This window comes from Dendrobates tinctorius, unplaced genomic scaffold (assembly GCF_039654945.1).
Source record: "Dendrobates tinctorius isolate UK_male_01 unplaced genomic scaffold, ASM3965494v1 ptg000046l, whole genome shotgun sequence".
Taxonomy (NCBI): Eukaryota; Metazoa; Chordata; class Amphibia; order Anura; family Dendrobatidae; genus Dendrobates; species Dendrobates tinctorius.
In genome coordinates this window covers 15,314,567-15,342,518 of record NW_027361714.1, presented here as the reverse complement: position 1 = coordinate 15,342,518, position 27,952 = coordinate 15,314,567, and the positions used below count along the sequence as shown (strand labels likewise).

The window sequence follows — 27,952 nt, the reverse complement described above, 5'->3', positions numbered from 1 at the left end:
AGTTTCATGGCCCTTCTTTCGATGATATTAGTGGGAGCCTGCTTTGCGAAAAAGTCATAGGAGTAGCCTTGGAATTTCAGAGGTGATAAATTTCTTACCTCTTGTAGGAGTTGTTCCTTTGTTTTGTAGAATTGCATGAATAATGTCTCAGAGTGGGCCATCCGGCTTGCTTTTATTCAGGGCTCTATGGATGCAATTGCATTCAATAGAAATTCCCAGTAAAAGCTCTTGAAATAGAGCTGTAGCTGAGAATTGGAGGTCTGTAATTGTTTCGAGCAGGCCTCTGATGCGGATATTACTCCTGCGGGCACGGTTTTCACTACCCTCCATCTTATTGCTAAGGGAGTAAATTTCTTCATGAAGCATCTCCATCTCTTTTTTATGGGTGATGAAGGCTGCCGAGGTAGATTCCACATCTTCGAGATCAGATGTTCACGATACCAGTTCCCTGATTTCTTTGGAAAGCTCTTTGGTTAGTTTATCCGACATTTTAAATAACTCAGAATGTAAGCTAGACAGAAACAGTGCGAGTAGTGCTGCTTGGCCTGGGGTGGGAGTGCCCGGAGTCCTGGTTGTGGATGCTGGTATCATTTCTGAGTCCATCTCGTCTGGTAGGGAAGAGCAAGATGATTCAGCTGTGTAACTGGGCCAGAACCAAGGTGGCCATCACCAAGGTTCCTAAGGGGCTTGTTTCCGGGGGACATGATTAGAGGACGGACCGGAGGAGCTTATAGAAAGTGTGGGGGTGGGGTGGCTATAAAATGAGCACAGGGAACCAGCAGGGGGCACTCGACTGAGAGAGAAAGAAGGAGCAGGAGGCAGGAACCTAGGTGGCACTGGAGAGCTAGAGGAAGTCAACAGCTACCAGGGAGACAGGACGAAGGCTCACCTGACCCAAGTGGAGGACGGCACCGAGCAGCACGAGGGAGTGACACAGACCTGACACCCATGGCTGCGCCCCAGGCAGAGAGACCCGCGACCGCTGTAGCCCGACTCCAGCCCATGGCTTCAGTCTGCCCGCTGCCAACCGCGGTCGCCACTTTCTGACTCCAGTCTGCAGCTGCAGCCTGCCCTCTGCCAACCGCGGCTGCCACTGTTCGACTCCAGCCCGCAGTTGCGGCCTGCCCGCTGCCAACCACGGCTGCCACTGTCCGACTCCAGTCAGCGGTTGCGGCCTGCCTGCTGCCAACCGCGGCTGCCACTGTCCCACTCCAGCCCGTGGCTGCGACCTGCCCGCTACCAACCACGACCGCCACTGCCCCGCTCTGTCCCGCGGCTGTGGTCTGTACGCTACCACCCGCGGCCGCCACTAACTTGATAAACACCGCGGCTGCGGCTCAGAAGCTGCATCCTGCGGCAGCCACTTCCCCGTTCCGGACCATGGCTGCGGCCTATACGTTCAGGGCCGCGGCTGCCACCGCCTCGCATCCGCAAGGGGGCTCTACGCTGAAGAATCCTCCTGGGGCCTGTTGTGCCCCCCCCACATCCAGGCATAGGAACGCCAGAAGTCTACTACAGCTCCTCGTCAGCTGGGCCCAGTGGCTGAGACGCCGAACAGACACCGCCCGGACAACAACTCTGCAGGACGTCTGAGAAGGAAAAGTGACACTCTGTTGTTAGCCAGTTATAATTCAGGACTTGTAGTTGGCCATACTGCAGCCATACAGTTACCGGCACCGGCCGGGTAGTTGATATCATGTTGCTTGTGTGTATTATTGTTTAAATCCCTGCGAGGAAAGCTATTGTCAGCTTACTAGTCATACATATAACCCCTATATAAAAGTTAAGTTTAAGCTTGCTCCGTCTTCATCTCGTCACTGCATCCTGCGTACCTGTGAGTACCACATATGGACCAGAGAACATGTCGCTGAGAACTGCTGAAGATGGGTTCCTATGGTTAGGATTCACGGAGGTGGTTCTACGTGACTTCAGCATGAGGGCATCTGTTCTAGATAGGATAATCTGGTAGTTTCTCCGCAGCTCAAGTTGAATGGAGTCAATAGGAGGGCAGGGCATATTAGGCATTGATCTTCACAGGCTAGAGGGGGCGAGGATTAAGTCATCACAAAAGTCTCAAGCTACAGCCTGTCAGAGTTTGAGTAATTAGGCAAGCCTGATTTCAGATCAGAAGTGCTGAATTGCCTATAAGATCTCAAAAGTGGTATTAATAATGGCTATATGTCCTGATTTGATGTGCAGTTCTATTAACTGGCCACTATGTGTCAGCAGAGTACTATTTGGCTACTTAATTGAGAATTTGCACTAGTTAGCACGTCAACTACCTCCAATTTTCTCTGGTGATGCCAAGGAGCAGCCGGGCCTGCTCTGCCTGTCTGTTTGGGAGTGTTGAGGAGCCCACGGTGCAGGGGACCTTTACTGAAGGCGTGCAGAGGCAGTGGCCTTACACCCAACTAGTTTTCCAACCCACTGAGGATGGTGGCAGGGGATCCTCAAAGGCATCACCCTCAAGTTGGACATGATCTCGGAGGAAGTAGGGAGGTCGCCGCCCTGCAGGTAAGGGAATTACTTTTTGTTTAAAAGCACTGCCTGGAGAAGGGTACCGCTGGCACTCTGAGCGCTCAAAGAGCGGACTGCTCTCCAGCAAAGTCTCACTTTCACCACCAGTGTCTTCTGCTGGACGTCTGGGTTTCGCTGCAGATGGAACGAGCTGTCTTCAGCTGATGAGAGTACAGGTGCATGCTGGAGATGCCATGGCTGCAAGGTCTGTAGTAGGCCCCGATTTCCCCCTATGTCACAGTCTTGGTGATCCGGCGCTGAGTGGGCTCAAATGGAAGCTGGGTCCTGGGATGAAGGGGGAGGGTGTTCTGGACTGTAAATGGACTTTTATCAGCGAGGATTAGAAGGGTACGGAGCTTGCTCTGGCACGTCTGGCTCCCTTGACTTCCGGTCACGCCCCTTTGAATGCTTATGTTAAGGATAGGCTATCAATAAAACATAGTGGTCATTTCTTTAATGTTACATGCCTGCTATCAATGCAGCATTAATGTCACTTTACTGTTTCAGAAGTTAACCTGTCTGTAGTAGAAAGTATGACCAGTCCTCGGAGACACCGCCCACACAGTGTAAAACGATGGCAGCTGGAAAGTCTTGGCCTCCACGGTGGAGAAACGGAGATGGAAATCAGAGACCGCATAAACCCTGATCAGACTGTGAGCAATCCGACAAGATTTAGCACTTGGACACCAAAAGCAAGCAAGACCGCCAACAAGCAGGTACTTGGAATATTTATCCCAATTGGAACCATATATGAACCCACTCAACAAGGAATTAAATCAGTGAGACAGTTAATAAATATTACTTAGGACAGATAGAAGCTGAGTAACCATCTATGCGACCACCAGATCTACAAACTATGCTACACTTTATCCCTTTTTTATTTTTCTTGAATTTTTGGTCTTGGGTTAAAAAAAAAAATCTGTGTATGTTTAGGATGCATTGTGTTTTATTTAAAAAGACAACCAGTTAAAGTGGTGTCTTTGTGTGGGTTCAGGTTAGGACGCTATGGCTGACAATACATATTGTTTCATGCCAGCATTTCAGATTTGAATGGCTGCTCATAGACAATTCTTTCTATACTTTCTATCTCATCTCCCGAGATCTTGGTGCCAAAATCTCCATCTGTGCATGCGCCACCCCCGGCCGCCATTTTCCCAGAGTCCACCGCACCATAAACCGTGTAAGTGCGGGGGGCTCTGGACTTTCACATAATGTCGGCAGAGCCCCCACACCACCGAACACCACCCCTCATCCCAGCCTTCGGCCTGCAGCAACGCTCCACTCTTGCCTCCTCCAACAGTGAAACTGGGACCCCGCTTCACCGCAGCCACCACCCCCGTAAGCAATGACGCATGGATTATAAGAAGCACCACCATTTTATAAAAAAAAGTTTTTTTCCTATTTTTCTCCTCAAAATTTGGGGTGCATCTTATAATCTGGTGCGTCTTATAATCCGCAAAATAGGGTACACGATTGACTTTAATGTGTTCTCTATGAGAAAGCAGCTGCTAAACTCCTCTGACAGAGGCTTATCTTCCCACTGAACAAAAGGATCAGCTGATGATCAGCCATTAGTGTATTAACCCTAAGGGTATGTGCAAGTCCTTTAGATGTGTGTGAAAGCGCAGACTTTTTAAGGTGGAAGATGCTTCAAAACACACCGTCGTCTTTTGTCCTGAAGTGCCTTCTTGGCATCTTTGCGGTCATTTCCCTTTTGCATTTTGCTACGTTTTTGGACCCTGTGTTTTTTTTACAGTTGTACATACTAGTGAGCAGCTTCCTACACAATGATCCTACTAAACGCCTGGCATCTTTGGAAACCTGGAGCGGTTAGCAGAAGCTCAAGAGACAGAACATACGCACAGCTAGTCATTTTTAAATATAAACATATACTGTATGTTCTTTGGTTTGTTTTTATAGCATTAAACGATTTTTCAGGTTATGAAGCGCACCTGCCTGAAAAGAAGTCATGTGCACATCATTTAAGGCTATATTCACATGCAGCGTTTTTTTTTCTGTCTTCAGATCCTGGTCTCTTAGCAGTAAAAACACTGCTTTTCTGCTTTTAAAACACAGGTTTTGCTGTGGCGTGTCTTTTATTTATTTTATTTTAGCAGCGCTTTTTTTGTTTACGGATTACACGTGTGATTTGTCTACAGTACTTGTAGCTTCATCCATCAAAAACGCAGCAAAAAATGCAGAAAAAATGGTTTCTTGCCGGTTTTGCTGAATTTTGTCACTTTCAAATTGTTTTACACAGATGGAACAATGCTGCAAAAAACGCTGAAAGAATTGACATGCTGCACTACTCAAATTTAATCAGGGAAAATAATTTTATCTGCATAAAAAAAGCTGCAAAAAAAAAACCTGTCTCTTGACAGTTCAAGGATATATGCACTTTTTTTTTTATGGATTGGGCCTGGAACACGCCTTAAAAAGCAACTAATAAACGTTCAAAACAATGAAGACGTGCAACGTGATGTCAAAATTACTTGCTACGCATGTCTTTTTAGCATCTTCGAGAAATATAAAGTACAATTGTCTTTTGTTGCGGTCTTGCATGCTGAGCCTGCATCTTTCCCGGCAGATGATCAGCTATCATGTGCCTTTAACAGTCTCTGACAGCGACATATAACACTGGCTGGTGGTGGGGACCCATCATTCCAAGCGCCCATCGCCTTGACCGTGACGTGATAACGCGGCATTAATGGGCTTCCATAACAGCCGGGGATCTGCTGAACACCTCTGTACTTGTCGTGACGATTCTTCTGTGAAAGCCAGTTTGTAGCTGGCATTCATAGGAGATTGTGATTTTAGCTATGTATGGTACAGCACAAGTGATCAGACGGTCACATCTTCAAGTCCCCTATGGGGACTATTACATTTAAATACAGTTAGAAGTAAAAAAACAAAAAATTACATTATGAAAAAAAAAAAAAAACAAGTTCAAATCACCCCCATTTTGTCCCATTAAAAATAAAACAAAAAAATAACATATTTGGTATCGCTGCGTTAGAACAGTCCGATCTATCCAAATCCGATTGGTAAACAACGTAACAATAAAAGAAGTTGAAATACTGGAATTATGGGGTTATGGCCATTGCAATAAAAGAAAGGATATGCGTAATCAAACCGACCTGGAATTTCACATTACCAGGTCAGATTTACCGTATACTAAACATGGTAAATAATTTCTTTTTAAATTGTGAAATTGCTCTTTTTTTTGCAATGTCAATGTCCTTGGAATTTTTTTCCTGCTTTCCAAGTGCATCACATGATAAAATAAATGACTTTCAAAATTACAACTCGTTCTGCAAAAATAAGCCCTCATATGGCTGTATTGATGGAAAAATTAAAAAGTTATGACTTTTGAAAGAAGGGGAGGAAAAAATGAAAACGGAAAATTGCCCGGGGGGTGAAGGGGATTAATTTCTTTTAACCTCTTGTAACGGTCGGCCAGGGCGGTAGTCGTGACTGAGGTAAATAGGCCAGGCGCGCCCTGGTCTCCCCTCACATACAGCTCCACTCAGCTGTGTATCCACCAGACTTCTGCACAACGCAACTGATGGTCCCAACCCCATTTATAAGGCAAGAAATACCACTTATTAAACCTGACAGGGCACACCTGTGAAGAGAAAACCATTTCCGGTGACTACCTCTTGAAGCTCAGCAAGAGAAGGCCAAGAGTGTGCAAAACAGTAATCAAATCAAAAGGTGGCTACTTTGAAGAACCTAGAATATAAGACATATTTTCAGTTGTTTCACACTTTTTTGCTAATTATATAATTCCACATGTGTTAATTCATAGTTTTGATGCCTTCAGAGTGAATCTACAATTTTCATAGTCATGAAAATAAAGAAAACTCTGAATGAGAAGGTGTGTCCAAACTTTTGGTCTGTACTGTATATTCTCAGTCCGTTCTCTTCAGTTACAGCATATACATCAGGTAACACACAGTTTGCCTTCTTCTCTTTCCCTATATTCTCACTGCCACCTTCCGGAACATTCTCGGGTCATCTCGTCCTGGTCAAATCTAAGTTTAGGAACACATGGTGTTCGAAACGAGTCCAGGTCCCCCTTGGGCAATTTCTGTTTGGTAATCCGGCCTGGATATACCACTATGATGAATATAGCAGCCTTGTTACTGTTTTACTGAAAATAATAAAGACTTTGGATTTTATTCTCGGAGCTGGACTTCCTTTCTCCTTCTAAAGCATTTCTATGACGTTTGGCAGAGACATGTCCCTGCTTGAGCTTTCTACGTTCCGTTGAAAACAACGAGGGGTGAGCTGAATCATTTAGCATTTTCATGGCCTGGTACTGTAGGGAGGAGGCCCCCACAGAGTGTCCGGGCCGGAACCAAGGGGACCGCCATCTGAGTTCCTAAGGAAACAGTACCCGGGGAAAAAAGGAGGATAGTGGACTGTTGAGAGTGACAGGACAGCAAGGGGAGGGGCGAGTATAAAAGGGGCAGAGAGTGCGCAGATGAGTCAGTTGGTGATACGTCAGACACAGAGCAGGAGACGGAGGGGGCGTGAGAGAGCGGGAAGGTCACTGACAGTTCAGAGAAGAGATCAGCAGCAGAGGGTAGATACGCAGTGGCCCTCAGGAAAGAGGCGCCAAGCTTACCGACAGGGGACTGTCTCTTCACCCCAATCCCGGGTTACGATCTGCCCCCAGTCATCCTCGGCCGTTACCGCTGAGCTCGAGCCCTCCGCGGCCTGTCCGCTCCCTCTCCCGGCTGCTGCCATCCCCCTTCAGCCCGTGGTTGCGGCCTGCCCGCTGCCACCCATGGACGCTGCCGGTTCACGTCAGCCCGTGATTGAGGCCTGTCTATCGCCGCTCACAGCCGCCTTCACCCCGCTGCAGTCAGCAGTTGGGGCCTGTTCCTCGTCAACAGAGACACTCTGCACACAGTCCCAGGCTGTGCGCGCGGCCAGTAAACCGCCACTCTTGAGCACTGCGACACAACCCTGCTTGGGGACAGGAGTCCCATTGAACTCGCTAAGAAGCGCAACCCCGCTGTTACAACAGTTGGTTACTTCATCTCAGGACTCCATCAGGGCCTGTTGTGCCTCAACTCCTCCTGGGCGCTGGGGCACCCGAAGACTACTCCAAATCTTCAGCAGCTGGGCCCAGCTGTTGCGACGCCACAGCAGCCTCATCAAAGACGCCAGAGCAGCCTCATCAAAGACGCCAAAGCAGCTTCATCAGCAACGCAGCTTCCACAGAGACGCCGAGGGACACCAGGACGGATAAGTGACATTATAGAGTATAAGGACCTGTAGACGGCCATACCGTGGCCCCATAGTAACCGGCCTCGGCCGGGTTAGTCGTGTTCTTTCCAAATAGTGTTTGGTTGTATTGAGTCCCTGCGAGGACAACTATTGTTATCCCTTTTTGGTTGCTTAGTATAGCCCTAGCGGCTTTAAATTATAAAAAGTTTGCTTTTCAAAGTTCAACCAGTCTTGCGTCTCGTCACTGCATCCTGCGAACCTGCTGTTACCTACAGTTGGCGTAGTCGGCAGGATGCAGTCTCCGAGCGCGGACAATGACGCCCCAGACCAGGGCAGGGCTATGAACTCAACAGTTGATGAGGGCCCTCGTTCCAGCATTTCGTTGGGGGCTATGCTGAGCAACCTGCATAGATTTTCCGTCTCCAATACTATGCTATGGAGCTGGACAGAGCGAATGCGGAAGTTCTTTCGAATGCACCCGATGACACCTGACCTGGAAGCAGAAGTAGCTCTCATGGCCTTAGATGGGGAGGCTCGGAATTCAGTGATGTTAAAACCCTCGGGACACCGCAACACCTTTGATAAGGTTCTGCTGATTTTAGAGCAGACCCTTGGGGACCCAACCAACGTGGGAGAGTTAAGAACCCGGTTGTTCAGTCGGATGCAGGGGGAGACCATCACCCAGTATATGAATGTCCTCCAAGAGTTACACACGGCCATCGAAAGAAAAGACGGCGTAGGGGTAGGACCTGTTGACATTACACTACGCGACCTGTTGGTGACTGGACTGTGGGACCCGTTAATAAAGCAGGCATTACGGGAGCAGATTAGAATGAATCCACGTATAGACTTTTCCGAGGTGGGAAGTCAAGCACGCGCTCGAGAACAGGAGCAGGGAATGGCGGTTCCCGTGGGGAAGGTCCGGAGTGTGGAGGCTTCCCTGAACGCAGTTGCGGAGCCTCATTGGGTAGAGGAAATGAAGCAGGAGTTGAAGACCATCTAGGGCGAGTTGGCTGAAGTGAAAAGAAGGCCTGAGTCTGGGACTGGATGACCTAGTTTCAACCATGGTCCCTGGGGACCCCGCCCCGGACAGAGCTCGCAGACCCGGTGCTATGAGTGCGGGTATGGGCAGGAGTCGAGGGCCGTGCCGTCCGGTGCCTGGTGGATACGGGGTCACAAGTAACAACTATGCCTGCAACTTATTTCCGGCAGAATTTCCCCGAGGCAGCAAGACCCCAGTGGGGGCCCATGATCAGACTGGTAGCCGCCAATCAACTACCGGTCCCTGTTGCCAGGGTGGTGTGGGTACAGGTGACGCTGTGTGGTAAATTCCTCGGCCGCAGAGGAGTGGTTCTGACCCACGGAGAAACTGATAAACAGCACCCAGTCATTCTAGGCATGAACATACTGCGGGAGTTCGGCAACCTACTCCTCAATGATCCCACGCATGAGACCTTAAAACAGTAGGGTTCCCGCACGGCCCAAGGACAGCTATTCCAGCAGTTGATGCGGGAAGCACGAGTCCTCCAGGACTGCCAGGATGGCGAGGCCCTGGGCAAAGTCATCGCGCCAGCGGCTCCCCTGCTTGTACTGCCCCCTGGACAGACAGTGGTGACCATGCCCATCCGAGCCACAATACCATTGGAAGGCGTGGACATGCAGGTGGAGCCATGCTACTCGAAGTGCTTACCCCCTGGCATACTGGTGGCTCGCTCCCTGACCACAGTGCAGAAGGGGACTGTCCTGGTGCGCTGCGTCAACCTTGAAGACCAAGACATCACCCTGAAGCCCCGAACAGAATTGGGCAAGCTAGTAAGGCCTTTTGAAGAAATACTACCGGCCCCTGCAGTTCAATTGAGAGTGCAATCCGAGGACCCCTGAGCAGTAACTATCCGTACTCTACAGGCTACCGAAATTTCAACTCAGGAAAAGGGTCGAATCATCCTGGAACAAATGCGGGCCGAACTCTCTGGACTAACTGCAGCCCAGCTCTCTCAGATAAAAACACTGCTCGGACAGTACCATGAGGTATTTGCTAGTCATGAGGATGATTTTGGATGTACCACTGCCATCACCCATGGAATTCCCACGGCAGGAGCAGCCCCCATCCGTAAACGATATTGACAGATTCCTCCACAGCTCTACCAAGAGGTGAAAACTTGGCTGGCCCAAATGCTACGAAAGGGAGTGATTTGAGAAAGCCAATGCCCCTGGGTGGCTCCTATTGTGTTGGTCTGCAAAAAGGATGGCATCTTACGATTCTGCGTGGACTATCGAAAACTGAATGCTTGTACTATCAAAGACTCGTACCCACTACCCTGAATAGAAGAATACTTGTCCACCTTGGGGAAGGCGACTTACTTTTCTACTTTGGACCTGGCCAGTGGGTACCGGCAGGTACCCATGTCAGAAGACGACAGGGCAAAGACGGCGTTCAAACTTCATATGTGGCTATTTGAGTTTAATCGAATGCTGTTCGGACTGGCCAACACCCCCCGGGGACCTTTCAGCGGTTGATGGAGCGGTGTCTGGGAGATCTCAATTTTGAGGCCACGTTGATATACCTGGATGATATCATCATCTATGCTGCCACTTTTGAGGACCATCTGAAGCGGTTGGGGCAGGTACTCGGACGGCTGCAAAAGTACGGGTTGAAGGTAAAACCCCAAAAATGCCATCTATTTCACGCCCAGATCGAATATCTGGGTCATGTCGTCTCAGCGGAGGGCATAAGGCTGTCCCGGGAAAAGGTTGCTGTCATTCAGGGATGGCCTACCCCCGAGACGATAAAAGACGTGCGGGCCTTCCTGGGTTTGGCCGGATACTACTGTCGTTTCGTAAAGAATTTTGCATGCCGGACTCAAGCCCTGCACGACCTGCTGAAGGGGGCTCCCGTTGGGGCAAATGGACGAAAAGTCCAGTGGCGACAACCTCAAGAAGAGGCCTTCCAAGACCTTAAGGCTGCGCATTCGGATGCTCCGGTGTTGGCTTATGCAGATTTCTCGCAACCGTTCATCCTGCACACTGACGAGAGTCTTCACGGGCTGGGGGCTGTGTTGTCACAAGTTCAAGACGGCCGGGAGAGAGTGATCGCGTATGGAAGCCTCTCACTCCATGATTCCAAGCGCAACCCTGACAATTACAGCTCCTTTAAGCTCGAGCATCCTCGCAGTAGTGTGGGCCATGACGGAGCGGTTTGCAGAGTACCTGGCGGGCTCCGAAGTAGTGGTGCCGACTGACAATAACCCGCTGGCCCATTTGGAAAACGTCAAACTGGGAGCTCTGGAACAAAGATGGGTGGCCCAGATGGCGAAATTCAACTATAAAATTATCTATAAAAGAGGGGCCGAGAATGTACATGCTGATGCTCTCTCCAGGATTCGACATACAACCCCAGGGAATAGTCGAGACGACGAACTAGAAGGGGAAGAGATACTGGGTCGCCCTCCCAGGGCTGTGGAGTATTCGGTACTGGGCCGGTGTCAGTGGGAATGTGTCACAGCAGCGGTGACCTGGACCGTGGCCCTGGGCGCCCAAGTAATGGAGGAATGTAGTTAATGGAATGGAATAGTTCATGACGCCACCTGTGGTGTTGGGTAGGGAGTTGTTAAGCCGACGCTGCAAACAGATCCACCGGGACAGATGGTGTGGTGCAGCAATGATGGTATAGCCCTCCACAGGCAGGGCTGTTGTCCCAGTGCAGTGTAGATGTGGTTGGCACAGGGATGTAGCGGTGCCGGAAAGGTAGGAAGCAGACAAGACACAGAGGGGTGCAATTTCTGTACCTTTACTTGGTAACTGCAGTCCAGGGTCCTGATTACAGATGGTATTGGAGCAGGCTAGCCTGGAAGCAATTCAGGGATTCTCTCTCAGCAGACGGGCTGTGCAGTCTCCTTCCTAGTGCCTATTTGAATTAAGTACTCCAAGCACTGAGTTACTCTGAAGTTCCTCCTGTCAGATGTTCCCAAGAACCTTACTTGCACGGCAGACAGCTGTAGCCTATCTCGGGGTCTCCTTTCTTCTGAGTCCCGGCTCTCTGTCCAAGCTGCTGTTGTGCCCTCAAGTCTTAGATGGGAGTAGGACATTTACAGCCTCCTACTCCTCTGGTATCTGTTGTAGGACCGTTAGTATCTGTACAACCGTGGAGACCAGGCTCCAGTTCATGCGCTCTCACTGTGAGGGAGCTCTCCTTTCCTAGCTCAACCTCCAGCTTCTCTCTACATGTCTGCACACTTTACCCTCAGCAGACTAACTGACCACTCCTTCCTCTTGGCCCTCAGAGAGCACTCCTCCCCTTAATTCTGGTTCAGAGCTTCCCCTGCTGGCCTGGAGTGGAACTGTGTTGCATGTATGGATTGACTGCGACAGAGACCCATCATTGCCTCCAAGCCTGGCATTACCCTCCCCTGGAGGAAGGCAAAGCCACTGTGGCGACCATACTCCTGGGGGCGCCACATTCCCCCCTAGTGCAAATCAGCACTCCTGGGCTGAACAAACAACAATAATAATTGGACAAGAGTTAAAAATTAAAAAGTTATAAAAACCAAGTGCTTCAAAATGGTCCTATGATGATAAGTCCAAGCATCAATGTCCATGGTCCATTCCTGGTGAAAGTTTTTGCCCACGCAAGTCCTGTGGTACAATGTCCATAAAACAAATTCCAAAGGAAACTCTTACAGGTTACCTGTAGGCACAAAACTTGAAAAACAGTTACATATTTACACATACACAATTTCAACATTTACATTTATTTTGCTATATGCAATATCTAAAGGGTGGTATCCCTTGTGTAATGCGGGTAGACCTGCGTAATACTGGTGTTGTGGGTGATGTACTGGATACACTACTGGGGGTTCTATGTAACACAGGGATACTAGATTGTCTGTGAACTCTTAGACTCACCAGGGGCACAACAGGTTCACCACTGGCAGGGCGAGGGTTCTCTGGCTCCACTGCTGGTGTGGCATCTGTTACCCGATTTTCCTGATCCTCAGGATTTCCGTGAGTCACATCTTCCTGTGCTACCAATTGGGGAAACAGCAACACTGGACTTTAGTCCAATTCGCAGGGAACTCCCCAAGCACTGCACTGACCTTCTCTTCTTCCACTATGGGCTGGATGTTATCTGGTTCTTCTTTTATTTCTTTTAACTGGTCAGGGCATAACTTCAAATGATCTCTCGATACCGCTGCTGAGGTCTCTCCTCCATCTTTACTAACAAGGCATACCTTAGTATTATCAAAGTTCGAGGGCAGAATGGTATAAGGTTCAGCTTCCCATTGATCATCCAATTTGAGCAATCTTCTCTTCCTTTTCAAGACTTGCTCTCCTGGCGACAAAGGAACGGCAGGTGCATTTTGATTGTAAAGCTTCTACTGCTTTTGTCTTGCCTGAGCCAGACTCCTTTCCACGCATTCTTGAACTCTTCTGTACTGTTGCTGCCTCTCTGTGTCCCAGTCAGCATCTGGTGACATTACTTCAGGTGTCAGGACTCCCATGTCCAAATCAATAGGCAGTTTACCAGGTCGTGCTCTCATTAAGTAGGCTGGGGTACAGTTGGTAGAATTCACTGGAATATGGTTGTAGAGGTCTACCAGATCTGGCAACTTCTCTGGCCACAGATTCCAATCCTCCAAGGGCAAAGTCTTCAGGAGGTCAATCACCACCTGGTTCATCTTCTCGCACATGCCATTGGTCTGTGGGTGGTACGGTGTTGTCCGGATCTTCTTACAACCATACAAGTTACAGAATTCTTGGAACACTTCTGCCTCGAAAGCTGGGCCTTGATCCGTAAGCACTCTTTCAGGATACCCATGTGGTCTATAGAAGTGCTGTTGGATTGCTCTGGCTGCTGTCCTGGCTGTCTGATCTTTGACAGGCACAACTACCAGGAATCTTGAGTAGTGGTCCACAATGGTAAGAGCATAGATGTAGCCTGACAGACTTGGAACCAGCTTCACATGGTCCAGGGCTACCAACTCAAGGGGCTGATGATTGGCTGTAGAGGATCTCTCTGGCTGTCTCGATCCTTTCTGCGCAGGTTACATTGTCCACACTCCCGGCACCACCTCTCAATGGCTTTCCTCATACCAGCCCAGTAAAACCTCTCTCGGAGCAATACTTCCAACTTATTCCATCCGAAGTGTCCAGCTCCATTGTGGTATGCTTCCAGGACCATTGATGCCTCTCCCTTTGGGACTATCACCTGCCAAACCAGCTCATGAGTGCGGGCATTGATACTCCTCCGACACAGCTTCCCTTCATAAATGAACAGCCGGCCTCTCTTCTTCCACAACTGCTGAGTTTCTTCAGGAGCATCCGACTCTGGACGTGAGTCAGCTCGTGCCAGCAGCTCCTTTACCAGGCGGACTGCAGGGTCACTATCTTGCGTTTCTGCCCAATCATGATGGGGCAATGGATTCAGGGTGACCTCCTTCAAGCCAGACCGTCTGTTTCTCACTCCTTGAGCACGTTGGGCCGCAAGTGGCCAGTGGAAGGGAGGCAATTCTATTTCCTCAAGAGCCTCAGGGTCTTCTCCTGCATCTGGTAGGTTAGGCATTCTGGACAGCGCATCAGCATTGGCATTCTTGTGCCCTGCCCGGTACTTGATGGTAAACTCATAGTTAGATAGCCGAGCCATCCATCGCTGTTCCAGTGCACCCAGGTTTGCAGTGTCCAATTGCGTCAACGGGTTGTTGCCCGTGAAGATAGTGAACTTGGCGGAGGCTAGGTAATGTTTGAACCTTTCAGTGACAGCCCAGACTATGGCAAGGAACTCCAGCTTGAAAGAACTGTAGTTGTCAGGGTTCCTTTCAGTGGGGCGTAGCTTCCTGCTGGCGTAGGAGATCACTCTTTCCTTTCCATTCTGTACCTGCGACAGTACTGCTCCTAGTCCCACATTGCTGGCATCAGTGTACAGCACAAAGGGTTTGTCATAATCTGGATAGGCCAGAACTTCATCACCGGTGAGAGCCATCTTCAGCCGAGTGAAGGATCTCTCCAACTCTTCAGTCCATTCAAAGGTGGAATTTTTCTGTTTGGTCTTCTTGGACTGCCCCACCAGAAGGTTTTGCATAGGGGGGCTATTACGGTGAAGCCTTTGATGAATCTTCGGTAGTAGCCTACCAGTCCAAGGAATTGGCGTACTTCATGAAGGTTGCTGGGCTTCGATCAGTCCCGGATGACTGTGACCTTGTCAGGATCTGGTGCCACACCTTCTGCATTGACCACATGATCGAGGTACTGCACCTTGGGCTTCAGGAGGTGGCATTTGGAGGGCTTCACCTTCAGGCCAAAATTGGACAAAGCTTCGAACACTTCAGCCAGGTGCTCCAGATGATCTTCATAGGTTTTGGAGAAAACAATGACATCATCCAGGTACAACAGGACCGTCTCAAAGTTCATGTGTCCCAGGCAGCACTCCATCACCCGTTGAAATGTTCCTGGAGCAGTGCAGAGCCCAAATGGCATATAATTGAACTCACAGAGACCCATTGGAGTGGTAAATGCTGTTTTCTCCTTGTCTGCCTCTGCCATGGGAATCTGCCAATACCCACTGGTGAGATCCAAGGTGGAAAAGTAATTAGCAGTTTTAAGTGCAGCTAATGATTCCTCAATTCTGGCTAATGGGTAGGCCTCTTTATGTGTAATGCTGTTAATTTTCCTGTAATCAACACACATTCTCATGGTACCATCCTTTTTCTTTACAAACACTACAGGGACTACAACTGTCTCTGATGACCCCGGCCTCCTTCATCTCTCTCAGCATACTCTTAGCACATTGGTATTGTGTTGGGGGTATAGGTCTGTACCTCTCTTTTATGGGTGGATGGTCTCCAGTGGGGATATGATGTTGAACCCCTTTTGCCTGCCCAAAATCTAGTGGGTGTTTGCTGAATACCCGCTCATACTCTTGTGTCACTCTGTAAACCCCATTTTTCTTGTAGGAGGGCGTAGAGTCAGTTCCCACCTGCAGTTACCGGCACCACTCCTCCATCTGCTTCGCAGAGCCATTGTCCTCCACCTGATCGGATGAGACTAAGGGCTCTGCTGCCTGAAAAGAGTTGTTATTGACAGTGAGCAGCTTAGCAACTGTGGCGTACCAAGGTATCGTGGCCTCCTCTTCCCCACAATTCAAAAGGCGTACAGGTACTCTCCCCTTTCGTACGTCAGCCACCCCTCTGGCTGTCAGGACAGTGGGCCTGCTCTCGGAGTATACTGGTTCTACCAACGCCTGGTAATCTCTCCCTCTAAGATCTATAGCTGCCCGACACCAAACCAACATTTCACATCTGGGAGGTATTGCAATGGGGAAGGGGTCACTCACTCTGACACTGCCAATTTCTCCGCCAGAGAGTTCTACCTGTTGTCTTTGCATCAGGGCTCTGATCTTCTTCTGCAGGACTCATTGTTCACTGGAACCAGCGGTCTCAGCCACCTGTTGCAACAAGACAATAACCTCGGACAGACAGTTTTCAATTACATTTGTACCAAGAGTCATCATGGGATTACATTCACGTTGATCAATATCAACAACTATTAAACCTTGAGACTTTAGCTCTACCCTCCCCAATTTAACAGTAATTTCTTTACATCCTATCTGCGGTAATTACTGACCATTACTAGCAACTACTGTCAGTTCATCAGTGGGGCCACGGGTAAGTTCTGAATCAGCCCTATACCTCTTGTACAGAATGTACGGCATAGTGGTCAGCTGGGAGCCAGTGTCCAGTAAAGCGTTCATGGGGATGCCGTCAATCACCACAGGAAGGATCGGTCTCCCTCATACTTGGCTCTCCAGTTCCTTGGGCCTGGGGATCCTATTCCTGGAGGTTGGCCCTCTGCCCCAGGGGTTGCTCATTTAAAGGACAATATCTTGCAAGATGACCGGCCTTGTAGCAGCGACGACAGATGAGACGTCCGTCCTGGTCATAGTGATCGTTGTTCCTCCCTCGAAGTGGCGGGGCTCTCCTCCTCCGGAGCCACCGGACATCCTCTGGACTGGAAGCAAGCTTGATCTTTTCTTTGGAGGACACCTGCAGGGACTGCACGGTTTTGGTAAGTGCAGCCATCCCTTTGGTCAACTCCTGGACCTGAAGACACAGCTCCTAAGTTGGATCTTTATCCAGAGTCTGTGCATCAGCCTCTACAGGGATGGAAGGGAAAGATGTTGCTTCCTGATGGTAGGTGACCGCTGGGCGCCTAGGGGGCGCTGGACGGCTGTCAGTGGATTCCTGCAGTACCCGAATAGCCCTGTCCTTAAAATCAGCAAAGTCCACATCAGGATTTTGCAGGGTTATAATACGCAACTGTCCTCTGTGGGTACTGGATAGGAGTCCTTCAATGAACTGCTCCTTTAACAGCTTATCCTCGTCCTTCACACTATCAGGATCAACTTGCTTAACTGCTCGCAGCGCCTCCTGCAGGTTGAGGGCATAGTCCCTTATACCATCCTGCGCCCTCTGCTTACAACCGAAGAACCTCATCTTGATTTCAGCTGCAGGGCGGATGTCAAAGGTGCTTTTGAGCTTGGCCAGGACCTTTGCAACAGTCTCTTTATCAGTGTCCTGCCAGGCTTTCACTTCTCTCTGCGCTGCACCCGTTAGCTGTCCAATCAGTATATTCACTTTCTGGCTCTCAGTCAGAGGGTATACTTTAAACAAACTGCACAGTCTCTCTTTAAATTCACTCAGGGTATGTGACTCACCCGAGTACTGCGGTTGCCAGGCCGCTCCCGGTATGTAGGGCATAGACAGCGGCATTACAGGGAAAGCTGCGGCGGGCGCTCCTCCTCATGGCGCTGCGGGGTTGGCGGCGGCGTCCGCCGCTGCATCGCCTTATGGCGTGGACATTCTCTCCCCCCCTAGTTAACGTTAGCCAGGGTCGGGGGGTTATGTGAGCTCACCAGCGGCCGCTTCACAGGCCCGACGCTCCGGGCTGTAGGCCTCAGCTCCTCCTCTTCTCGCGCGCTGTCCTCTCTTCCCGCACGGCACTTCACTTCTTCACGCTCTGTGGCAGGCTCCGCCCATGAAGGCCTGCCCCTTCTCCTCTCCGCGTGCGCCAAGCAGCGCGGCAATGGCGGCAATTGGCGCCAATTTCACACAGTCTTTTACACAAACACAGTCTATGGCACACAGGACCCGGGGATACCGGGCTCCGTAATTCTGTTCATGACGCAAAATTGGGTCGCCCTCCCAGGGCTGTGGGGTACTCAGTACCGGGCCGGTGTCAGTGGGAATGTGTCACAGCAGCGGTGACCCGGACCGTGGCCCTGGGCGCCCAAGTAATGGGGGAATGTGGTTAATGGAATGGAATAGTTCGTGACGCCACCTGTGGTGTTTGGCAAGGGAGGTGTTAAGCCGACGCTGCAAACAGATCCACCGGGACAGATGGTGTGGTGCAGCAATGATGGTATAGCCCTCCACAGGCAGGGCTGTTGTCCCAGTGCAGTGTAGATGTGGTTGGCACAGGGATGAAGCGGTGCCGGAAAGGTAGGAAGCAGACAAGACACAGCGGGGTGCAATTTCTGTACCTTAATTGGTAACTGCAAGCCAGGGTCCTGATTACAGATGGTATTGGAGCAGGCTAGCCTGGAAGCAATTCAGGGATTCTCTCTCAGCAGACGGGCTGTGCAGTCTCCTTCCTAGCGCCTATTTGAATGAAGTACTCCAAGCACTGAGTAACTCTGAAGTTCCTCCTGTCAGATGTTCCCAAGAACCTTACTTGCACGGCAGACAGTTGTAGCCTATCTCGGGGTCTCCTTTCTCCTGAGTCCCGGCTCTCTATCCAAGCTGCTGTTGTGCCCTCAAGTCTTAGATGGGAGTAGGACATTTACAGCCTCCTACTCCTCTGGTATCTGTTGTAGGACCGTTAGTATCCGTACAACCGTGGAGACCAGGCTCCAGTTCATGCGCTCTCACTGTGAGGGAGCTCTCCTTTCCTAGCTCAACCTCCAGCTTCTCTCTACACGTCTGCACACTTCACCCTCAGCAGACTAACTGACCACTCCTTCCTCTTGGCCCTCAGAGAGCACTCCTCCCCTTAATTCCAGTTCAGAGCTCCCCCTGCTGGCCTGGAGTGGAACTGTGTTGCATGTATGGATTGACTGCGAGAGAGACCCATCATTGCCTCCAAGCCTGGCATTACCCTCCCCTGGAGGAAGGCAAAGCCTCTGTGGTGACCATACTCTTGGGGGCGCCACAATACCATTTGCCCTCGCCGCTGCCGTGCTTACAGCTGTCACCCAGTAAGTACCTCCCATGGAGACCCTAAGGGGCATAATGGAACAATCCCGGGATAAGTGGATCCAACAGCAGCTACAGAAGACAAAGAAATTGGGCTTCTCCGGAAATGGGTAACCGCTGGCAAATTGCTCACTGACTCCCAAAGACAGACTTTGACTCAGGACATGTCGCTGATGTTACGACAATGGCAGTGACTGGTTATCTGAAAGGGACTATTGTATCATAAAATGACATCACGAACAACATCTATGACGATTTGGCAGGTAGTTACGCCAGGAGCCCAACTTAACGAACTGGCTTGAGAAGCCCACAAAAAAGGGACTTATTTCGGAGCTCAAAAGACCTTGCAATGGTTACAACAGAAAATTTACCATCCACGCTTGCATGCTGTTGTGGACGAGACTTGCCGGACCTGTCGCCTATGTGAATTAGCTAAACCGCCCGCACAGCGAGCCCCAGTACAAACAATCGTGACCTCAGCGCCCCTCGAGCTTCTGACGGTGGATTACCTGACTATTGGTCCCGCATTCCAGGGGTATGAACACTGCCTCATCATGGTAGACCATTTCACTAAGTTTGCAGTGGTCACTCCCACTCGATACCAGACCGTGGAGTCGGCCGCCTCCGCAATTTGTAGAAACTTTATACAAGTTTACGGCTGCCCTCAACGGATACATTCCGATCAAGGAGCATGTTTTTTGGGAAAAATAATGGAGGAACTACACCGTCTCTACGACTGGCGAGCTTACAGGGTGGGGGAGTGTAGGGAGGAGGACCCCCACAGAGTGTCCGGGCCGGAACCAAGGGGACCGCCATCTGAGTTCCTAAGGAAACAGTACCCGGGGAACAGAGGAGGATAGTGGACTGTTGAGAGTGACAGGACAGCAAGGGGAGGGGCGAGTATAAAAGGGGCAGGCAGCGCGCAGAGGAGTCAGATGGTGATACGTCAGACACAGAGCAGGAGACGGAGGGGGCGTGAGAGAGCGGGAAGGACACTGACAGTTCAGAGAAGAGACCAGCAGCAGAGGGTAGATACGCAGTGGGCCTCAGGAAAGAGGCGCCAAGCTTACCGACAGGGGACTGTCTCTTCACCTCAATCCCGGGTTACGATCTGCCCCCAGTCATCCTCGGCCGTTACCGTTGAGCTCGAGCCCTCCGCGGCCTGTCCGCTCCCTCTCCCAGCTGCTGCCATCCCCCTTCAGCCCGTGGTTGCGGCCTGCCCGCTGCCACCCATGGACGCTGCCGGTTCACGTCAGCCCGTGGTTGCGGCCTGTCTATCACCGCTCACAGCCGCCTTCACCCCGCTGCAGTCAGCAGTTGGGGCCTGTTCCTTGTCAACAGAGACACTCTGCACACAGTCCCAGGCTGTGCGCGTGGCCAGTAAACCGCCACTCTTGAGCACTGCGACACAACCCTGCTTGGGGACAGGAGTCCCATTGAACTCGCTAAGAAGCGCAACCCCGCTGTTACAACAGTTGGTTACTTCATCTCAGGACTCCATCAGGGCCTGTTGTGCCCCAACTCCTCCTGGGCGCTGGGGCACCCGAAGACTACTCCAACTCTTCAGCAGCTGGGCCCAGCGGCTGCGACGCCAAGGCAGCCTTATCAAAGACGCCACAGCAGCCTCATCAAAGACGCCAAAGCAGCTTCATCAGCAACGCAGCTTCCACAGAGACGCCGAGGGACGTCAGGACGGAGAAGTGACATTATAGAGTATAAGGGCCCGTAGTCGGCCATACTGTGGCCCCATAGTAACCGGCCTCGGCCGGGTTAGTCGTGTTCTTTCCAAATAGTGTTTGGTTGTACTGAGTCCCTGCGAGGACAACTATTGTTATCCTTTTTGGTTGCTTAGTATAGCCCTAGCGGCTTTAAATTATAAAAAGTTTGCTTTTCAAAGTTCAACCAGTCTCGCGTCTTGTCACTGCATCCTGCGAACCTGCTGTTACCTACAGTACTACACATCTCTCCCTATTGATTTCAACAGGGGGTGGATGTGCAGTACCCAGCCGCAGCCACTATAAAGTAGATGGAGCTGTGTAGCTCCGTAACTAAGCAGGTCCAGCTACCGCCGACACCAAGAATAGCTGAACGGTGGAACCAAGTATTGAACCCCAACCGATCAGACATTGATGACCTATCCTAAATATGTTTCCTTGTTGCTGGGAGGGTGTCAGTCAAGCATTAGCTCATATGATATACAGTTGAAGTCTATACTCTGACTTTACACTGAGTTTAACACCATAAACTTTAATCATATTATTATAAATTTTAATAGCAGGAAAGTTGCACATTGCTTTTAATCTTTTTGCATGTTTTTTGCAGCTATTCCAGGAAAGAGTTAATCTCATAGGACACTGGTATGATCTGTGGACTGATAAACAGCGTATACAATTTCTAAATGCCATTTTGGAGAGGAGCAGCCGGTCACAGCTGAAGTGAGGACAGCTCATTATTAGTGGGGTACATGTAGGGTAAAGTCACGTCTGGCACGTTTGTTGCAAAAATGTTTGACTGTTGCGTTCATCTGGATAGGACATTCTAAAATCCATGTACATTCTGCAGAAACCAATCTTGTCACAGGCATGGATGGAATCGATTTTAAGTTGTGAATGTTTTTGCAATGTCTGCGGGGTTTATCCTGAAGCATCTTTTTTGGTGTCTTATAGGTTGCGTTATTGTCTGGTTTTTTGTGTGTTTTTTTGCTTGTAAGTATAAAATAATGAGCAGCTTCCAAGCAAAAACTGTCTGAAGAATGGTCAGGTCACTTCTTTTAACCACTTTGCATCTTTCGAAATCTGAAGAGGTTAAAAGACTGAACATATGCAGAAGAATGCAAAAAGTCGTTTTTACATTTCAGAGCAAATGTTCATTTTTTTGCGTTAAATTCTTTTTCAGGGGGTTTCAGAGCAAACATGCCAGAAAAATATGTTGCACGAGCATATCCTTAAAGTGCCCTAAAGTCTGATAGACTACTGAGCAATATACCACTTCTTCCTGCTTCACCTGCCCAAGGTGACACCACATGGTCTAGGTGGCTACATGTGTCCAAAACGCCGGCCGCTGTGGTGGTCAATGGCTGCACAATTTTAATACAAAATGATGTGGCCATTTGCCATCATGAGTGGGCAGACTTTCACCTTTGCGGCCAGCAGCATGTGTGGTCTCCCAGTGATTTTTTTTTGTTCTTTAAACATATATGAATGTATTTGTAGTGTAGTATCAGTGTGTTAAGATGCTCCCTTGTTTCCAGCTGTCTTCTGTTGCTCTTCTTAGTGACATGATGGCATTTCAGACTCTCTGGAGCATATGGCAATCTGTGTTACCCAGAAGTGTAATACTTAACAATGCAAGCACATGGAGTGTCAGAATGATACCAATGATGTTATTAATGATTGACTGATGAATGTTCTGCTACTCTAAACGCACTTGATCACATAAATCATCAAGATCCCCTGCTGGCAGCTCCTTATGTAATTTTTGAAGAATAACGTCTCAGATGTGCTTGATAGGAGACAAGTCTGGAGATGCTGCAGACCATGGTGCAATGTTTAGGCCATGCAGGCTGCTCACAGAAGCACGAGCAATGTGCGGCTTGGAGCTGTTGTATTGAAAAACAACTCCTGGGACACTTTGGAGAAATGGCCTTACCACTAGTTTCACTGAAGTTGTACGTCACATACAGAGCTGTTGCTAGGAATTACGGGGACCCATACTGGCAAAATTTTCGGGGCCCCCTTGAGACTCCGCCCAGACTCCACCCCTCAAACTGTCCACAGTCCCACATCTCTCTTGGAAAAACTCCACTTCTCACCTATCACACATTGTTCCCATTACTAGATCTCACATATAGCCAGCAGCTCTTGTTTTGGCCAAAAGATTTTTTAAATCTGCCACCACGACAAGGTAGACTCTTTTGGCCAGGCCCTACTCTACTCTAACCTATTAAACATTTGTTAAAATATCCAATACAATTTAGGTATATTTTTTTATTTATTTTTCAATTTTTAAAATGACCAATAATATCACATCCACAGGGACAAATACCACCACACCATGTCCAGACCACATATTGCCACCACATAGTAACCTATAATACCACATACCAGGAACAAATACAGCCACACCATGACCAGAGCACTTATTACCACCACAGTGACAGAATAATAGCACATACAAGGGACAAATACCACCACACCATGCCCAGACCACATATTACCACCACATGATGACTGAATACTACAATACTGGTTATTAATAAAAAAAACATAATACTATCAACATAAGTGCCATTATACACAGGAGATCTGTACTTAGTATGCAGTGTCTGTCTACAGGTAATACAGTGATCACCGGTGACATTATGCACAGGACCTCTGTATATAGTACCAGTGTACAGGTAATACAGTGATCATTGGTGACATTGTACACAGGAACTCTGTATATAGTGTATAGTGTCAGTTCACAGGTAATAGTGATCACTGGTGACATTGTACAAAGGCACTCTGTATATAGTGTATAGCGTCAGTGTACAGGTAACACACTGACTCACCAGTGGCGTCTCTAGGTGAAGTCCTTCAGCTTCGCTTTTCTTCTTTCATCCAGCACAGACCGCCATCACGTCTTACAGCCAGAGCTCGTCTCTGCAGGAAATAACACAGTTATCTAGAGCAGGGTTCCCCAACTCCAGTCCTCAAGGACCACCAACAGATCATGTTTTCAGGATTTCCTTTGTATTGCACAGGTGACGCAATTATCACCTGAGCAATACTAAGGAAATCTTGAAAACATGATCTATTGGTGGGCCTTGAGGACTGGAGTTGGGGAACCCTGATCTAGAGCTCCACTTGCAGAGCACATTACTTAATTTTTTCCCAACTTCTACAATACACCAGATGAAGAAAAAAAGGCGACATAGTGTCGCTCTGCCCAGTAACAAGACCTTCCCCAATTTATAACAGTGTTCTCAAAAAAATAAAATAAATACATCACTGCAGTAATAATATCCCTTAATTAGCCCCTATGGTAATAATATTCCCCATCCTGGCCGTGTGTCTCATTCCTGGCTCCAGCCATATTTTCTCTCATCCTGTCCTCATTAGTATCCATTCTGCCCCATATGATCTCCCGATCCTGCCCCATATGTCTACATCATATCCATCCTGCCCCATGATCCTGCACCATGTGTCTCCCATCCTGCCCCCTGTGTCTCACATTATGCCCCTCCTGTGTCTTACTGTCACATTCTGCCTCGTGCCTCTTGCATTCTGCCCCAATCATGTCTCGCAGTCTGCCCCCATCATGTCTCGCAGTCTGCCCCCATCATGTCTCGCAGTCTACCCCATCATGTCTCGCAGTCTACCCCATCATGTCTCGCAGTCTGCCCCATCATGTCTCGCAGTCTGCCCCCATCATGTCTCGCAGTCTGCCCCATCATATCTCACATTCTGCCCCCATGTCTCGCATTCTGCCCCATCATGTCTCGCAGTCTGCCGCATCATGTCTCGCAGTCTGCCGCATCATGTCTCTCAGTCTGCTCCATCATGTCTAGCAGTCTGCTCCCATCATGTCTCGCAGTCTGCCCCATCATGTCTCTCATTCTGCCCCCGTCATGTCTCGCATTCTGCCCCCGTCATGTCTCGCATTCTGCCCCCATCATGACTCGCATTCTGCCCCCATCATGTCTCGCATTCTGCCCCCATCATGTCTCGCAGTCTGCCCCGGTCCCCTGGATTGCTGCTTTCAATTAAAAAAACCCACACAAGTTCTTCTTACCTGGCCGCGCTCCTGCGGCAAAGCTCCCTCCACGCAGCTGAAGCACGCACTCGCCGGCTACTGACAATGCTGCTAAAGGCCCGGTTTACCCTGCCGGTAGGGGCCCAGTGAGCAGATGAGATGGGGCCCGATGTGGGCCCCCTCTGCCCCGCCGGGCCCCATACGCCAGCCAGGGCAGTAATGCCCTGATGGCGGCCCTGGTCACATACAAGCCAAAGGCATCAAAGAAATCATAAGAATGTGTTGGAAATTGGCCTGACATTAAGGTATGAGCCAGATGTCTAGCCATATGTGTTCCATTCACCTTTCACAACCGCTTTCAAAGGGCATCATGGTGTAGAGCAATATGACAATGGAGGCTTGAATGGAGGTCTGTCCCCTTTAGTGATGAGTTCCACGTTTGTCTTGAATGCAATGACAGCTGGAGATTGGTCTGGAGACCATAAAAAGGTCTACACGAGGGAACATCACACCATTCCTACTCCAGAGGTTATCGTGTGGGATGGTATAATGTACAGTAGCTGAACCTCTCTAGTTTTTATTCCATGTACATTAAGTACTTGGTGTTAAATTAATTTAGCCGCCGCAGAAACGATAGTATGGTCATTTCTCCAAAGTGTCTCAATAGACTTTTTTAAACATTAAAACATCAGACCACTGATATGATCGTGTAGCAACTAAAAACTCCAACTAACCAAGATCGTTCCTGTACAGAGTGGAGAGGAGATCTTGACCCTGCAGTCCCTAGTGGTTCCTGCATGAGCTGTGGTACCCCTAAACCACAGACTAGACTATGGCAACTCTGACTTATGCTGCCTGAAAGATCGTCAAGAGCTTCACGTTCCTCCTAAAGAATCAGATGGCAGAATAGAGTGCAAATTACCTACAGGAGGGAAAGTGTGCTGAAATAGAGATCCCGAAATGAGTAAAAGAAATCACGAAATACAAAATAAAGAATTAAGTACGTACTGTGAGAGAAAATGCCACCTATTTCCTAAAAAGAAACAGAAGATAGTTGCAGAGTACCTAACATAAACAGCAGAGAGACCTAAACCCTAGCTGGTCTTTCACTGATCGGCTTAAAGTACAGCAGTATGGCTGGACATCCAAATGAGACTATCGCCACCAGGAAATACCAGGAGGGGAAAGTATACAAAGCTGCACTCGAAAGGTGATAAGGCAGACAAATGAGTAAATGAAAACACATGTTACCCTAAACAGACTGAAGCAAAGATAATGGAAACTAAACACCCAGAAAAAGCATGTATCTGCTGTGGTTCAGTCGCCAGAGAAGCCGGCCACATTGCACAGGCTCAAGGGTTAAAACCCAGACGCATGACAGTCATGTGTTGATCGTGCTACTGTGAGCAGCCTGCTTGGCCCAAACATGCTGCCATTGCCTACGGGGTCTCTATGCTTGTCTCCCATCAAGCATATCTAGAATTTCATTGGTCAGCAATTCCAAAGGGAATTGCTAGCAGTGGCTCTTGATGATTTTCGTGCATTCAGCAAAGGCAGAGCATTCCTCAGACACCATTAATAACTTCATTGATAATATGCCAAGGAATGTAAGTGCGGGCATTTCTGCATGTGATGCTCCTACTCTATAACTGAATAATTAAAAATGTTTTGAAAATTTTGTTCCCTTTTTTTTTTTATCATTTGCACAACTTGTCTATCCATCTACTGATTTCCATAAATATGACCTTTCTTTCTTGATGTTGTCATTTCAATGTTGAGGATCGTATAAAGAAATAAAATCACTTTATTGGACTGAAAGTATTTATTTTGCTGGTTTACAAGTTTTTAATTTCCTGTGTATAAGAAAATATATCCAAGTAGGCACATTTATAATACTATAACATGGCAGCCATTTTAGCCCCTTTCCACCCAATGATGTCACTTCGTCAGTATTTCCCACTAAGCCACTGTATGATTGTGAATACCGCACATCAGCTCTAGAACAATCCTTGTCTCGTAGATTTATTCAGGACTGGTTTTCTGAAGAAGTTCCTGTTACCAAGGTGGATTTTACCACAGTCATACCCAGAACTCTCTCCTTGTACATCCTATCGTTCCTCAATCCTCATGACCTGTGTTCTGCCGCCCAAGTCTGTTGGCACTGGAAGTTCCTCTCTGAACAGGTATGGTGTGAAATAAAACATGCAGTTAGCTCCCTATAGTATCAGCAGCAGGACACCATGTTCCCATTAAAGGGATTGTCTAACAAAAACAAGTTATTCACAGGATAGGTGGTAACAAGTTGATCGTAGGGATCCGACCACTGGGACCCACACCGATCGGCAGAATGAGGCACTCTTATCCTAGTTAGAATGGAGCAGTACGCATGCTCGGCTGCTTGTCCATATATACCCTTGAGGCTACCAAGTGTTGTTCTTGACTTTTAATTGGCAGCCACATAGAGAATGAATGGAGTGATGGAGAAAAATTTCCTGATTTACCGATCAGTGTAGGTCCCAGCGGTGGGGTTTTATCCTGGAATCCTCCAAATTGCTTTAAAGATATATTACGAAATTAGTGCAGAATTTTAGAGCTAAAACATGATGATAAAAGGTGGAGATTTCTTTTAAGGTATATAGAAGTCACTCTATATTGCAACTGTTCACTAGCTATGCAGTATAACTGAATTGTGTCGTCTTCATTTTCTCAGGATTGCCTATGGATGCCAAAATGTACTAAGTTCGGTTGGTTTTTGCCATATACTCCAGCAGACAATGAGTATGGTTCATGGAAGAGGCATTATATTTCATGTGCGTGTAGTCTGGATTATCTCACGCCGAGGGAAGCTGCTGAAACCTACGGCACATTAAATGAGAGAAAGGAGAATAGGGAGGAAAATGAAGAGAAACTACAGGAGAAATGGCTACGCAGGATGCTCCGAGAAAGGCTTGCTCTGGAAAAACGTGAGCTGCCTGGTTCTACATATATTATATACAGTGCCTTGAAAAAGTATTCAAATCCTGTGTACTTTTCCACATTTTTCACGTTATACCCATAAACTTATAATTTTTTTATTTAGATTTTATGTAATATACCAACACAAAGTAGCAAATATTTGTAAAGAGTAAAGGAAATGATGCATGGTTTTCTAATTATTTTAAAAATATAAATATGAAAATTGTGATGTGCCTTTGTATACTGCCCCCCTGAGTCAATACTTT

General features: G+C 48.6%; 1 protein-coding gene across 1 annotated transcript in view; it reads left to right on the top strand.

The window, feature by feature from the left end:
* The first annotated feature begins 3,027 nt into the window (after positions 1 to 3,027).
* The window catches only part of ECT2L (epithelial cell transforming 2 like), a 111,835-nt gene continuing 86,910 nt past the window's right edge, over positions 3,028 to 27,952 (top strand). The window contains exons 1-4 of the mRNA XM_073575716.1: positions 3,028 to 3,233; positions 21,321 to 21,433; positions 26,752 to 26,914; positions 27,442 to 27,694. Of these exons, the coding sequence (XP_073431817.1) occupies positions 3,051 to 3,233; positions 21,321 to 21,433; positions 26,752 to 26,914; positions 27,442 to 27,694 (712 nt within the window). The 5' untranslated portion in view covers positions 3,028 to 3,050. The remainder of the gene's footprint in view (positions 3,234 to 21,320; positions 21,434 to 26,751; positions 26,915 to 27,441; positions 27,695 to 27,952) is intronic.